The sequence below is a fragment of the Psittacula echo genome (assembly GCF_963264785.1).
Source record: "Psittacula echo genome assembly, chromosome: 2".
Classification (NCBI taxonomy): Eukaryota; Metazoa; Chordata; class Aves; order Psittaciformes; family Psittacidae; genus Psittacula; species Psittacula echo.
Window position 1 is genome coordinate 42,020,075 of NC_137737.1, and position 16,243 is coordinate 42,036,317.

General features: G+C 38.4%; 1 protein-coding gene across 1 annotated transcript in view; it reads right to left on the reverse strand.

Annotated features, from left to right (window-relative positions):
• ARHGAP21 (Rho GTPase activating protein 21) overlaps positions 1–16,243 on the reverse strand; it is a gene marked incomplete at both ends in the record, with an annotated part of 110,581 nt that overhangs the window by 62,819 nt on the left and 31,519 nt on the right. The window contains one exon of the mRNA XM_080610278.1: positions 56–238. Coding sequence (XP_080466404.1) covers positions 56–238 — 183 coding nt within the window. The remainder of the gene's footprint in view (positions 1–55; positions 239–16,243) is intronic.

A 16,243-nucleotide genomic window follows, 5' to 3' on the forward strand; every position in this document is an offset into this window, starting at 1 on the left:
CCCTCAGAAGTGTAATAAAGCTATATAGAAGTGCTTCCTTATTAATTTCACTTACTTTAAAAGAAAACTGAACTGCAGATTCTGGAGGGTAAACTATGAAGTGTCTTAAGGTGAAGCCAAAACCCTGAGATGTCCTCCTAAGCACAACAGTTTTGGGACCAGGCCATGAGAAAGTTTCTTCTTCCTCCGATGGTGATACAGCCTCACTCTGCTCTTTTCCATCTTTGTTTTTTGATGCCTGAAATAAGAAAGACACACAAAGAGTCATAATTTGGGTAATTTAAAACAAACAAACCCCTCTCCCCCCAAAATATTTATGTGCACTTGAAAATACAATTTTTCCCCATTATCAACATACCTTGATGATCACTTATCAAAATAAATGTATAATGTAAAGCAGCTCCCCTTACAGCATTACACCTCTGGTCATATTATATACACAATTGATCTTCAATTTTAAATGAAGTTAGATATTAAGAAAGTCAAAGTACAACAGTGAAAGGCTCAAATGAACTGCAAGACACGTATACAGCTTGGATGTTTTATTTGCTTTCTACTTTAGATACAAACATGTCTTCTGGGACCCCATTTCTGAGTGCACATAGCTCACACACACGTGTACAAAACAACTCCTCTTTTCCTCACTTACAGTGCAAACATAGTTTTCTTGACTGGTATCTCCTCACTTAAGACAGACGGAATCAAAGAACTTAGTCAAGTGGTTAGGCTTCCTCAGCAAGACATACTTTTTCTCCAGTCATATCTTTGCTTCCTCCACCTTTAGCTACTTTCTCTGAACATTTCAATATGAGAATTCTAAACTAGACTTTTTTACTTGTGTGTTTCTTTTTACAGTGCTACTATCCCTTGTCTTATGCATAATAAGACATCTTTTGGGTTTTATTTTCTTAAGGGTAATTTTATATACCCACGACACAAGAAACATACTATTATATATATAAAAAAAATATAATCTTTTTAACCTTATATAAAATCTTCCTTTTCAATTTTAAAAGTGAGTGCCACACCACACACAACATTTCAAATCAAATGCAGAAGACATTCAAAGAAAGCATGCAAAAGCCTAAGACCCTCCTCTAAATATTCTAGTTCAACGAGGCATGAAACAAATTTAGATACCACAGCCTATAGCCTATTCAAAGGGTATTCAAACAGAAATAATAGTCTTCTTGTCCTCCTATAGCTCTGCTGCTGTGGCTTAGGAACTAGCTGATACGTGTCAGAATTTACTGCTTGGTTTTCTCCCTTGGCTGCTCCAAATAATCCCTTTTGCTTTAGTCTTACATCTGGGATCTCAAACTGCAATGCTTACTGGCAAGGTGGGTCCAGCCAACTCCAATCAACATCTACACAGAGGACAAAGCATTTCTACTCTAACCACAATGACAGTAACACATATTACTATAAGCAATATGTTGAAGTTGCTTGGTGAGATAGTTAACCCATCAGAATAATACTCTGCATTCAGGTACATAAAAATGACACATTTCTACAGATGCTATGGTTTGTCCTTGAAAACCCACATCTTGGTATGCCCAACAGGGAAGACAAGGAAATCCTAGCCAGCGCTACAAAAACCAGACTCCAACAACCCTGCTCTTCAGCAAGGAAAACAAACAAATGGAGAAGGGTCTTGGTGCTACCTCTGGAACCAGAAAATGCAGAGAATCCAAAGCATCCTGGCAAGACTCTGCTCCTCTGAACAGCCTGGAAGGATTATGAGCAGGTTTTGGGAAGAGCAGCAATAAACAGGACTCAGTCTCAGTCTAGTCTGTCTTCATCTATCATCTTCATTCATGTTTTGGAGTATTAGTGAGAAACTGAAAAGACTGTGCAACTAGATGGCTAACAAAAAACAAGCAAGAACTGTGCAACTGCCAAGATAAGTGCTTTAATTTAAAGTTCAATCAATGCAAAGATTAAGGTGAAAGCCACACAATCCTTTAGCCTAAGGATGGAGTTTGTTATTGAGTTGATCCCCAACAATCTGTCCAGCTTCTAAACATAACAGCATTTTTTCAGTTCTGCACAAATAAATGGCCCTTCTCAGTCTTTCAATCTCATGACATGAGCGGAAACTGGAGCCACTAAGAACATTTTGATCCCAGTAAACTGGCAAAAGAAATAGCTCTGAATAAAAAAATATCATTGGCCTCTAAAATATGACAGTGATTTCCTCCATGAAGCGACAGGCAGCAACCTATCTATTTAACATTCCCTTGCAATCTTTTGTTTATCCTCTCAAATATTTATAGGCAATGCTTGATGCAAGAGTTTTGAACAATCATGAGCAACCACAGGTATCACACAACAGAAAAAAAGTTAATACGCAAATAGCTATTGTTATAAATATGTGAACAGAGATACACTTAGCACTGAAAAAATGTAAGTCTACAATATACTTGCATCTTTTTTTTTTTTTTTTTGACAAAACCCTCCCTAATTAGGCTAAAAGGTAATTTTAATATGCATAACTGTTCACTGATGTTCACATACAGAAATACTGTAACCAGAGTTCAAAATATAGTCATACAGAGAACTTCACTAAGTGTGAGAAATGGGAGATGCAGCATTTGATTGTGGTGAAAAAAAGATAACCTCTCATTTCCGTGTCACTTCATGTAAACGTTCGGCATTCACAGAAGTTGCTGAACTAACAGATATCCATAAACAACAGTACTCCCCAGTCAAATCATTATTTCTGAAAAAGCATGTCAGAAGGGAAAGGTTATCTTCATGCCAACCTTGGATCCCCCTGCAAGGTCTGCCAACAGGGCAACAAAAGAAGCCAATATCAATAATAAATGTGACACATGTTCAGTAACAGCAACTCTCAACCACCACTATGGACAAGAAAGAATCTGAATTATGAAGTAAAGAGTCAACATCTGTTGAGTAACCCTGTGACATGTCCAAGCACAGCACACCCACCAGAACATCCCTTGCCAGAGAAGCTTTAGAAAGAAACAAGGAAAGTTTTCAAATACAGAATACAAAACAAGGATTCAAGACAGCGAGCAAGAAACAGATGATGTTTAGCATCAACAAGAATGTGTTACTGAAGGCAGAGTTCCTACATGGCTTTCCTTTAAAGCCAAAAACGACACCAATCAAGTTCCGAATACATACGTATCTCATATCCTTAAGGTGATTTGACTTTTGGGTAGACTCATTTGCATTTCAAGAGAATGAAAAATGAATGCTTTATTTTATTCCCATTTCATATAAAATTGAGCAAACCAGAGATTATTTTGCCATTTCCTTACTGAAGATCTGCATGTTTGTTTCACACAGATGCAATGCTCAAAATTGAAGTCAGAATGCATACAATCAAGTTCAAGGACTGAAGAATCCCAGGGTACTAAAAATGATTCAATCATCATCTCCCTGAGGAGTTCCTCAGACAAGGTTTCTGTACAAAGTATCTCAAAGCATCATTTCCTGTTATATGCAATTTCAAGGACATACAACAGATGCTTAACTGCACTGTAAAATGCATACTTTGTTTATAATATTGTATTTAACTCTTTTTTCCTGAGCAAAGAAAACATCCATGAAAAAAATATCAGGATGGCACCTTAAAGAACTACACAAATCACTGGGAGCTTAATACACAATGTAAGAATCATGTAAATTCAGTAAACAGCACTGATGTTTGTAAATGATACTATTTCCAATTAAAAGCAAATCTGCAATCAGTAATTTCCCATTATATCAGTCTAAAAAAATTAAAAAGCTGAACACATCCAATTTGCATGCTCTCCAAATCACATCTGATTTTTAATCTTCTGATCATTTTAAAGACAGACCTATATTGAGCATGCTAAAAATCTTTAAGAGACAGTCATAAGTAACTGCAATACAAGCTATCAGTAAAGAACTGTATTCTTGACTACCTAGACAGATAAACAAGTATTCTCGGAGTTCCGAACACTGTCTTCATAGATGAATAACACTGAGCACACTAAATCATTGATACATTGCACTACTGATTCTTGATAAATCATTCAAGCCATTTTAAAGTTGGTGTGAATAATCAATTTTCATCTTCATCCTTGTGTTCAGTGCACAGGTTCAAAATTATTTCTAAAGACTCTTAAGACTAGCATTCAGATTTACTCTACACTGATCTTTAAACAGTCCAGGGTTTTTTACCAAGTAAAACACTTCACAAGTAAATTATGTAAATGTAAATCTCATTGTAAAAGTAAGGGTTAGCCAAACACACTATTTTCTGGACTAAACCTCTGTAAGAAATAAAAAGAAGAAAACCCCACTAGAGCAACCAGGGGACATACCTATTAATACCTCAACAAGAGCTTGGAGACATCCTGTGCTTAGCAAGGCCGGCTTAAGCTGCATTTAGAAGTGTTCATCTTGTAGCTATCTACCAAGAAATGTGATACCTGAAATAGCAGTTTGGCTAGACAGATAAACGCTGAACAGAAAAGGTTTTTCTAGAACAGTCTGATCTTATTTAAACGGTGCAAAGCATAAGGTCCTTTAAAAAGTAAAAGAGAAGGAAAAAAAAGTCTTTCTTGGCTAAAGTTACAGAACGGAAGAAAAAAATCCTGCTTATATGGCAAGGAAAAGTTACCCACAGAACAGCCCTTGTTTTTGTAATAAGCAGGTTCTTCCACTGATGGTTTTTAAATGAAGTTATTAACAAGCTACTGACCCTTTTATTATCCTTTTAGTTCAGAAGATGAAGAAGCAAATGAATACCTAGAGGACAGCATGTCCCCTCAACCCTTACCATTTTCTCCTGTGGTTACAGACCTGGACTCCTGCATACAAAAATCTCAGAGTAGAAGTTCAATCCATTGGAGAACACATGGTTCCCTGGTTCTTTGACATAATAGAAAACCACCACAAACCCTCCAAGGCACACAGCTCCTGTGTTCCCAAAGCTTGTAACATTTCCTTTCAGAAACATCCGAAACACACAGACATTTAAGACAGCCAAAAAAGAGGTTATATAACTTTTCTCTGAGATGCATTATCTCTCTATCCTCATTTGCAGTAGAGGGAGATATATCCAGCACCCAGAGAAAGCCAGCTGATGTTTTATCTTATTAGCAGCACCTCAAAAGCAGGATCATTCACACAAGGTGCAAAATGAGTCTTTTCCTTTCAGTTCTCAAGCTTGTAAATCAAGGATTTCAAGGCAGATGGGTCACACTTATAAAGACAAACACATTATGCTCACATACGGAAACAGTCTCAAGCCATGGTGAGATACAACACTTCTCACATCTTTAAATCAAACTGGAATGTACAAACAACATCTTATACAGATGTAGGTCATTCCCAGTTGAAGAAAAGTTATTACTGACACAAAGGTGACACCTTAACTAAATCTATCCTCCAGGTATCCAGGACAGTCTTCCCCTCAAAACAAATGAGTTCTATCACTTTCAGCCTCAGCAAGTATGTTATGAAGAGGGGAGGAAGAAAAAAAAAAAAAAAAAGAAAAAAAGAAGGAATGCAGAAACTCCAAAACCTACATAGCAGCATTAGGCCTCCATGTCAAATATCCACTTGTTCAAACTTCTGACTTTCATGCTCAACAAAATCCCGTAGTCCTCCCCTAAACAGGTAGGCAGGATGTTGACGAGGACAGAAATTCAGGCATGGAAGTATAACCTGGCAGTGTACATACTGATGGTGCTCTTCCTTAATCTTCTCTCCTTGCCAAGCAGCTACAAGGTATAATCAATATCTCCAACCCCATGCCAACGTTCAAAAATCAGTCTGTACATCGGTGGGATAAAAGAAAACCTTTAGGACTCCTAGGTATATAATCTCGGATGCTAGCTGACACCATAAAATATAAAGGCATCTAGAACTTGTAAAAAGAAAGAGAAGCAAAAAAACCCCAAAACCAAACAGACAGACATCAATTACATTTTTAACTGCTGTATGCACTAGACTTGGTTAGAAACTTTAGCTAAACTCCAAAGGTACCTGCAGCAATACATGCATAATACAAAAAAAATCTGCCCCTTTACTAACATCACAAATAGCCTGTATAGCTTATTGACAAACCAGCCCACACATTTCAGTATTTTGAGCGCCCAACTAGAGCACTCATTTTTGCATGCTACCCCAAGGCACCCCATTCACACTAAACAAGCAACAAGGTTAAGAAAACATGATTACTAATTACTGCTTAATTTATGTCTAGATTTACGCTTAGGCAGATACATAGTAAACATGAATTAGCTGCATCTACCTACATGCTCTATCAACTCCGTAGGACTTTCTTCTCTCGGACTCTTTCTCCCGCCACACACCAAGATGTTATACACCCTTGAGGCTGTAAAGAAGTCTGTATGCAAAGCCTCTGCCTTAAATATTTTTTCAATAAATAATTCTGCTTTGAAAGTCTGCCTGTGTAATCTCCAACTCTTGCGTACATACTCCCTTCTAAAATTAAATTCTTACCATGTCCAAACGCTGCCATTAAGCATACCTGTGAGTTCTAATTTAATCAGAAAGGACATCTTTTTTCTTGTCTACCTTTTAGAAATAAGAACATGACTTGGGCATGGCTAAGTGTAATCACCTCTTGTTTGTATGTCAAACTGAACTTTGCTGAGTAGAAATAAATGACTATAATGTTAAAACAGCTTCCCTCTATCCAATGAGTTGAGCTCTCAATATACAACTTCCACAATAACACAACAGAATATACAGTATATTTATGTAACTGCTGACATTTACTTTTTATTAACAGCACTTCACTAAAACTAGACATGACCACAACATACCAGATTGTAGTGAAAGTTATTCAGGATGAACAGGCTTTTATGTAGAAAATGACACTGTAAGAGCATATTCTGAACAGAAGAGTCAGGCAGTTTGAAGCATGGAAACATACTGAAGCACAGAAGAGGAAACTTTCCTACCACAGAATATCCCTAAGTGTTGCTCCATTCTTTTGCAGAACAGTCCACAGGGAAATGGATCCCACCCAACAGATCATGCTGGACCTACTGACTAGTAGAAGACCCTTGGAGCAAGAGACAGAAGCTATCTGTCTCTATCTTGTCTGCTTCAGTACTATATATTTAAGAAAGCTGCAACAATGATTTGGTTGCCCAATGCTAGTAACTGCTGAGCCTGTTTTCAGTAGTTATCAAGAGGAGGCTGCCCTGCCCCAAAGCACCTGAAACTGGAAATGAAGGTGTAAACAAGCCCTCAAAGCTCAAAAGATCAAAGAGCTACACAGCCACTTACACCACAAGAGAAAGCTGAGGTGTAAAGGGAGCTTGAGCCCTCAACCATACAACCATTAGTAGATAGCATTCAGAAAGACAGATAAAACTGGTCCAGTCAGGGCCTTCTCTCAGGGGCCATTGTTAACAGCAGAAAACAGTCACAATCTGCTTTCGGGGGGGGGGGGGGGGGAGGAGGAGGGGCACAGTTTTTTTTTAATGCAGCAGCTCTTTATGAAGGTAGAGGGCAGAGAGAAGAGAGAAAAATCAGTCTCCACAGGAAGACTTCTTCAACTGTGAAACTCAAGGAAAGCATCAGCTCCAACAGTCACCAGGGGACACCATTCACCTCTTACAGAGTGGCTGTTATGTATACGTAGTGCATTTGCTAAGATTCCCTAAGACTACCAAACACCTCCCAGATTGCAGCTGAGGGTGATGCAGAACAAGATCCTTTATGACTCCAGATGGAGAGAAAGTTACTGCAATGAATAGTTTCAATGTCAAACAACCAAAAAGCAGAAATAAGTTATTAGTGATTGCCATAAAACTAAGAGCAAGGACAGGCAATGCTATTTCTCATGTGTGCTACTCACCTCGGTTGAGCAGCACGCATGAGGTGGGCCCTGGGTCACCAGCCGCAGCAGAGAATGTCTCTTTGAGCAGCTCACCCTCACTCAGCCCCAATGGGTCTTGCTAATAGCCATAACAAGACATTTCAAAACAAGGGCAAGGCAATAAAGACCGGAACATCACTTGACAGAGTGACCACAGTTCTAGGTGTCTCCCTTACAAAAGCCTGCTTTTCATCATTTTAATGCACCATTATGGCACTAAATTAAGCCCAGGTGGGCACAGCAACAGGTCCTTTTTGGGAGACTAACCAAAATTAATTCAGGCATTTGCTGGGCGGTGGTTCTGGCGCAAACCTACAACTTTCTTTTAGGAGTGTGAATCCTACCCAGATGGAATACAAGCCTGGAATATTCTTTTAGTTCAATAACAAAGGCAGTTGCTGCCTGCCTGTAGCAGAAACTGGTGAGGACATCAACACAGACATTGAAAAGCATCTAAGAAACGAATAACCTAATTCAATAAAATACATAAACAATGTACTCAAACCAAGCCCAGGTAAGGAGAAAGGCTCAAGAAAGCAATATATGACTACTCCGAATGTATGAAGTAACTGGGAAGTCTGCAACCTTTCAAAAACAAAGTGTCTGTGCCAGCACAGCAGATGGCTGGGAGGCACAGGGGAGGGAGACATGCATTACTACCGTGCATCATGCAGGCTACAAAGCTGGCTTGGAGGTGGAAGAAGGACAGAGGGACACATGTTTCCATGTACTTTCATAACTATGCTGTAGTAAACACAATCATTCAAAGGAGAAACACTTTTCAAGATAAAGGATTTCAGTTCTCAATAAGGTCAAGGCACACAGAGAAAACAAATAATAAAAGCCTCAGACGTGCAGCTTATTACCCAGCTTAAACTTTCCTTACTGTGTTCTGCTGTTCACAACAGGCTGCTCTGTAAAGCATGCCAGTGGTTCTCATGTCAGTCTCATCACTACTCCATAAGTCCTGAAAAGCAAAGCTGAAGGCTATCTACAGCAACCTTTACTTTCCTCTCTCACCTTAAATGCTCACACATTTATACTGCATTTTCCCTGAACTCAAATACAGAAAGCCAAGGGTTAGAGGAAGCTTATACCTGAATAACCTAATTTTCTTGATGTGAAATCAAGTCCCACCATCACGAGTAATTAGGCTCTACACTGGCAAACTACTCAAGGATTTAGAGACACATGACAGTCTGAAAATGGGTGATCTCAAAAATATTGCTTTCATGTGTCTATTATTGTTCAGTTTACCTATCTCTGGATTAAACAGTGACACCAATTAGCTCTGTAAACTGAGCCTTGCTGGTCATACTTGCTTGAACGAAGGGAACATGCAACTTCCCAGGCCAGAGGGGATCCAGAAAGAGTTTTTCTACTTCGAAGCAGGGAGAATCCCAACCTATCAAGTCTGGCTATACTTGAAATAGCTTTTTTACACAGGGGAAGCTTTGGTTTTCTTATACTGTAGTTCTGATATCTGCACATTTTGCAGTACGCTCTTACCTTCACAAAGAGCAAGATTAGGTCTGGCATGACTAGTGCACCACCATAGCTTAAATGGGACTTTTCCAGACTTAACACCTAATCCTCAAATTATGCAGATGTATACATGAACTTATCAGATCTCCCGTCAAACACTAGATACTAGCAAGTTTAGCATACTTTAACTCATTAAAATGATCCTAATCTACCAGATAAACATCTATGGTATACAAATATGTACACAAAAAGTATACTGTATTTTTGTGTGCGCATATATATACACATGTATTTGTAGTAGCTTGTCCACATCCAAAAACTATATTACTTTACCGAGATCCTTTTCAAAGCTAATTAAGTACACCTCAGTTTACATCAAGCATTATACTCCACAGACTGACTGCCAATTTCAAGCACCAAGAAACAGAGTAAAAAGCATAGACTTCACAGTAGAGATGCAAACTATTGTCACAATGTGTTTTTATCTTGCATGCAGTATTTACAATAATAAACATGGAGTTCATAGTATTAAATTTAGTCAGAAAAAACATGAAAAACAAAAAGAAATTGAGAGCTTCCTTGTTTTCTTATAGGCTCATTAGCAAAAGCCTCTCCTCTTAACACATACATCCTTAAACTGGAAAGAAAGGAAACATCTGCAGGGCTGGTAGCATAACAGCAAAATGTCATGTGATCTTAATTTAGCTAAATTGAAGCTTTTCCTTCTCTGCTTGTTCTGTAGTTGCTTGTTAAGAATAGGAAATGCTTTGTCCTCACCTTACAGTCTAATCTGAAATATCAGAGACAGGAGACAAAGAAAACATGCTTCTGCCCTTCAGCATTGAAGTAATGTTAGAGGTTATTCCATGCATGATAAAAGAACCTTCTCAGCAGTGTGACAGAAGTGATAAAGAGTGGTTTGCACACTCACCGCCTGTCAAGGACTGCCTTACACTGCTTCTTTCAGCCTATGGGAACTTTCTGATAGACTCAAGAATACAAGCTGCCGGCCCAATGACCCATTCTGCTTCCCACAAATAGGGAGAGAACAGTAAGAAACACTGCCAGTGTCCCCAGCTAAGTACACTACCGCAAGAATATGAATGAGTTTCAACAAAGTTTGCGCTCTTTTGCCTTCTAGAGTTACGTGGACTTTATCAAACACACAACCTTCCAGATAGCCCCCACTACACTTTCACCAGATTATTATGACATACCTATTTACATGTGAAATAGCTTTGCGGAATCCATTAAGAAAACCAAAATCACTGCACAGTGTAAAACCCTGGACCCCGTTTCAGTAACCAGACAAACCACAGCTTTAAACTCATGTCAGCTCTGAAACTACCTACACATTTCTCTCTGTTCATACCGTTTCTCACCACCGTAACCAGAGGCTGTATCTTGATTCAAAAAATGATCAACTATGTCCCTTGTAGAGTCGAAGCTGACCAAACCACTCAAGAGAACACTCGCTTTTCCACAGCCACTCTGTCCCCTCTGCAAACTTCTGTGCTTGGATTAGGCTACACCACAACACAACTACAACACTGAGTAAGGGATGTACTCTACAGGCTCAGCAATGCCTTATACCTGCTCTCTATCAAATATATGTATGAGGCTGATCTTCTTATACTGAAGCTACTGAACTTTACAACATAAACAGAATATGCTCATTCCTGTTCTAAAAAAAAACCCAAGAAAATGAGACCATTTAGAGACTATCCACACCACTTCATTTGCGTAAACACATCACTATATCTGCTGGTAATTCAAGCTGTTATGATCATTCAACTCTGCAATATTGAAGCTTAAGACTTTTTTCCATGTTCAACAGAAATGTCTCTGACCTGCACAAAGCCAAATAGAAACATTTGGAACATCAGGGAATTGACCCTCAATGTCAAAATCCAACCTGTCACCCTAAAAATATGGTTATTGTGAGCTGGTATTCCAGAGTCTGCCTCTGTTTACAGAAGGTTTACCTAGACATGTAGGGAGAATTTTAAGAACTGACTCAAGAGAGGAAACTATTCATATCAAACCTAAACTTCTTCAGAAGTTTAATACAAAACACAACAAAACCTGGAAGACAAATACGTCACGATTCTTTACATCACATAGACAGCTTCCCACCTCAAAATAACCTCTAAATATACAACTTGAGCTTCTCAGCGTTAAAGCTTTCTAATACAGAGATTTATTAATAAACTCCTGCAGACAAAATCACCACTTAAATATAATCCTAGCCCTGTGTTTCAAGATATTTAATTTGAACAAATTATATAACATGCAAATCAACACACTGGTGTTTTAAAAAGTTTTAAAAAAAGTTTTAAAAAGTTTTTGAAGTTTTAAAAGCCTTAAACTCAGAAGTGAAAAGGCTTGAGGTCTGTACAAATAAAAAAATAGCATACATAGATGCAAAGCCACAAATGCAAATACCCAAGTTAAAGTATATCAAAACCCTACATTTGTAATCTATTGTATACATACAACAGAGGGAAAAAAACCCCAAAGCTTTTTTGGTGAAGGACTTCATTTACAAAGCTACAATGCAAAGAAAGGTGCTTTAAAAAGGACCGTTATTAACCTGAAAAAAACCCCAAAACTTTAATCTCTATGCCCAGAGATTAAATACCGCTAAGAGGATAGAGAGGAGAAAGTTGTCCACAGGATTTTCAATCCAGCTGCACATCCAGAAGCTTTCAAATGTTGACTTACAATGTTATTATACATGACCTGTGTATTTCCTCACAGTTTGCACTGCATATGTCAGTAGGAATGATTCATATAGATTGACTACATCTACATTTGTATCTCTGTCTGGAGGTTGGGGTAGGAAGAGAGAAGAAATCTATTTTAATATAAATCTATTTCCTTATTTAATAACTACTCATCTTTGCATGTCTACTACTATTGCTTGAATTGCTCACTGTTGTCGTGTTACTTCCCTCTACGTCTGAACATTACAAAATGTTTCTCCAGCAGTGTGAATTCCCACAATGAGTAAAGCCACCAGCTATTTCCTGCAATGATTTTACATATACTCATTTTTTACTCAATAAAACTGAAAACATCACACCCTGCACTGTGTGATGAAGAGACAAGATTTTTATCATATTCCCTCCCTCCCCGAGGCAGCAGATAAACAGAAGTAAGAGCATGCTGAGATAACATAAATATCACATTTCAAAACCATTATCAGCTGCAGATATCTCAGAAGGAATGCAGCCACCTTTGTTATTTCATCCTCCAAGTGACAAATCTGGAAGACTGAAAGATTGTTTTAATGTTGTCAGATTCTCTAAAGGGAAAGAAAAAGCTGCACTGCAGCAGCTGCTGCAGTACTGCTGCGTCCTGGGGCTTGAAGACAATGTGAGAGCCAGGTTTGCGCTGCAACATCCCATTCTCACATACTGCCTCACAAAAACCAGAGCCTGCAATAATGAACTCAAGCTCAAAAAAATAGAAATAAGAGATCTTGGCTGCTATACTGTCACAACATACTAGTGTATTTTCAAGTACATCAACACAGTCTTTCATGAGAAGGTGCCTCCAAGCCTAACAACTTCAATGGTCAGGCCCACTCTGCAGTGAAATTTGACCAACTGTTAAGTTTACAGAACTTTGCAGAATATTTGTCTCTGGCTGAGAAAACCAAGATTTAAGTATTTACAGGGCTCAAAAAAATTACTGTTATTTTTAGAGGCTAGGATGCAGAGATAAGATAAAAAATAGAAGCCAGCTCTTGATCAGCAAAGAACCAATGAGACCAGCACATGAGAAGATCTGCTCGCCTCAAACTAATAAAAGCCCACTTAAAGCGCAGCGACAACCTGTGTATGTTCTTTGCTGGTAAGAAGGCAATCTACATGCAACTTATGGTCTACTGTGTCCTATCTTAATACTTGAAAGCAAGGTATTTGTGATGCAACGATCAAAAACCAAAACTGTTATATCATCTACTTTATATTACCTACCAGTAATTTTTCAAGTCATCTGAAGGAGTGGTATTATTTTAGACATATTTGCTCTAATATACCCCACTATGGCCACAAGGTGGAAAGACATACTAACGTCCAGAGTTCACCTGCATGCTGAAGGCTGATAAAGGATACCATTACAAGGACAGAAGGAGTAGCTCCTTCTGTATCTCGTATGAGTTGTAGTCTCAGAAACATAACTTAGCATACTAGCTGTGATCCAAGTAAGAGTAATTATTCAACAAATTCATGGAAGTGTCAAATGAGACTTTTACTCAGGAACACGAGTTTGTATTTTCTGCTTTAATATGTATTTCTGATGACTCCTTAGAAGAAAATTTGTTTTCCTGTAAGGCAAACCTTTAACTCAACTCTCAGATCACAAGCAGTAATTCATCCCCTGATGTTTTACTGGGGTCAGGATGAATTGAAATTGCCAAGAAACCTCTATAACTTCTGCTAATTCAAAGATACCATAAGTTGTGCTTTGAGGTTACACCTGAGAAAGAGCTGTTAGTCTCAGCCTTCACAGGTCACCCATCTGCTTTCTTACCAGCTTGGACGCTGTTAAGTGGAGAAGGTCAACAGCAACACTGCTATACAAAGCAGCGTGCATCTCTCACCAGCTTGACAGCTTCCACTTTGGCCATGGCATTTAAGCTGCAGTAGGAAGAAAGTAGCTGCACTGTAATATCCCATGAACAAACTTTCAGCTTCATTTCAAACAAAAATACCAGCAGCAACTCGAGCATGCAAGTAATCTGAAGTATACTGATCTATGGCTTGGTGTTTCTTTCCAGCTTGGTAAGAAACAGGGTTTAGGCTATGTGAACCCTCTTTGAGTGGGTTTTGTTGGCTTGGGGTCTAGGGGTGGGTGGGTGTTGTGTTGTTTTGTGGGTTGGTTTTGTTGTTTGGGGTTTTTTAAGCCATTCACTTCAATCTCCCTTTCCCTTCCCTCTAGTTATAATCAAACTTATTTCAAGACTTTACAGACTGACCCACATCATGAGCAAAGCCTTTTCTTATTTCTTCTTGATTTCTCTGTAGCATGGTAAGCAATTGTCATATTGAATTTGCCTATACAGGTGAATTCTGATATACGTGCAAGCAAAATGCACTAAACTTTGTTAAACAGTTAAGCATCTGCAAAAATTAACACTTTAAGAGAATTCCTCAAGTTTTCTCAAATCTAACAGGAGAGACTTTTTCACCCTATAAGGTTAAGGAGATGACTCAAAACCTCCAGACGTTGTGAATCACCTTTTGTATCATTAAAAAACCAAACCAAAACACCGAAACACAGAAAAACACCACAGTCCCACAGCAATGTATTTTCCTGACTACGAAGTTGCAGTAGAGACACTGCATACAGGGTTTGCTTGTATTTTAAATGGCATATTGTTTCAAAGAACTTCTGTGTATGGTGGGAATACTTCTGAATCACTTGCCTCTAGTTACTGCACTGAAAGGGCAACTTTGCAAGAAGTGCTTACCTTCCCCTTTCACCACAGAAGACTGGCTGAATGTTACACAAGAGACACAGATAATACCTATAATACTTTTAAAGTAATATTACAATTGCATACACTACTTCAAATACTTTAGTAAGTGGATTCCATTTTAAAACATTTCCATTCAAAATCCAGGCAGGTTTTTGGGCTTGGTGTCATGTGTTCGTTGCCATCCCCCTTCCCTCCTTCCCCTCATGTCTGCAGTCAGTCAATTAGACTCAACTCTGTCCACATTAAGAACTGAATAACATCCTGTCAAAATTCATTTTATTCTGTACGTTAAAAAACCAGCAACAACCTCCCCTTACACTATTTTTTTAAATCATATATGATTAAGTATTTTGAAGTATTTCAAATTACTGCTTTAGGGCCTTTTAAAGCAGGAAAACATAACAGCTTTGTATTTATTAACAATGCAGTTTACCCTGGCATACCTCCCCCTTCCTATTAATTTTTATCTTTTTGTGCAATTCACAAAGTAAAAGCCCTCAAATTTCAAGACTCTAAGAAAGAAACCTAAAGTACTCAAAGTGTTAAAAAAGCAATTATATAGTTAAAGCATGCTTTCTATACTTAACAACTCAAAAAACCTCCTTAGTAAATGGCAACATTGCTAACATTGCATCCTCAATAGGACTGAGGTAGGGAGAAGAGACTGACCAGAGCCTCCCCCCCCAATAGTAAATTATGTCATCATATTAAAATATGCAAGAATAAGCAAACAACAAACCTGATCGCTCCATGCACAATACAGGTTACATATGAAACTCCATTTGTGATTGATCATGCAGTCCAAAATCTTAAACTGGGCCATGTCTTGCTATAGCGCAGACTGCTGCTGTACTCTGACTCAGCTTTTGTCCCAGTGATCCTCGAGGATATGAGAGCTATGCAGTAATGACATTCAGGAACAAGGACCTTCCTTCCTGTTCAGGCTCCCTTCCCACTCCAACTATGTGTCAACTCAACAAGATAAACTGACAGAACTGCATAACATTCTTCAAAATAATACTTCCGAAGCTGCCAAATTATGCACTCTTGGGAAAAAGAAATGGGAAGTAAGAACATCCTAAGAAATCTCACTAAAGCAAACACAGAAAGGCACTCTCAAACTCTGCTTGTTTCCCCCCACTTTATTTCTGCAGCTTCTGCAACCAGTTCAAATATCCACAATTTAGTGCAATAATTTATACCATGCAAATCTTAATCTTGCTTAGGCACAGTTGTGATGATGGCTTCTGTGTTTTCATGAGATTCAAAAGCTTAGGGTTCCTATTTTAAACACAGCATGAGCATGTTTAAAGACGAGCAACTTTTCAAAAAATCAAGAGAACTTCATGGTTTTCACAAAAATTGTATGGGTTCATCTTCTTCAGGTTCTTAAATGGCGGAGTACTGTCAGC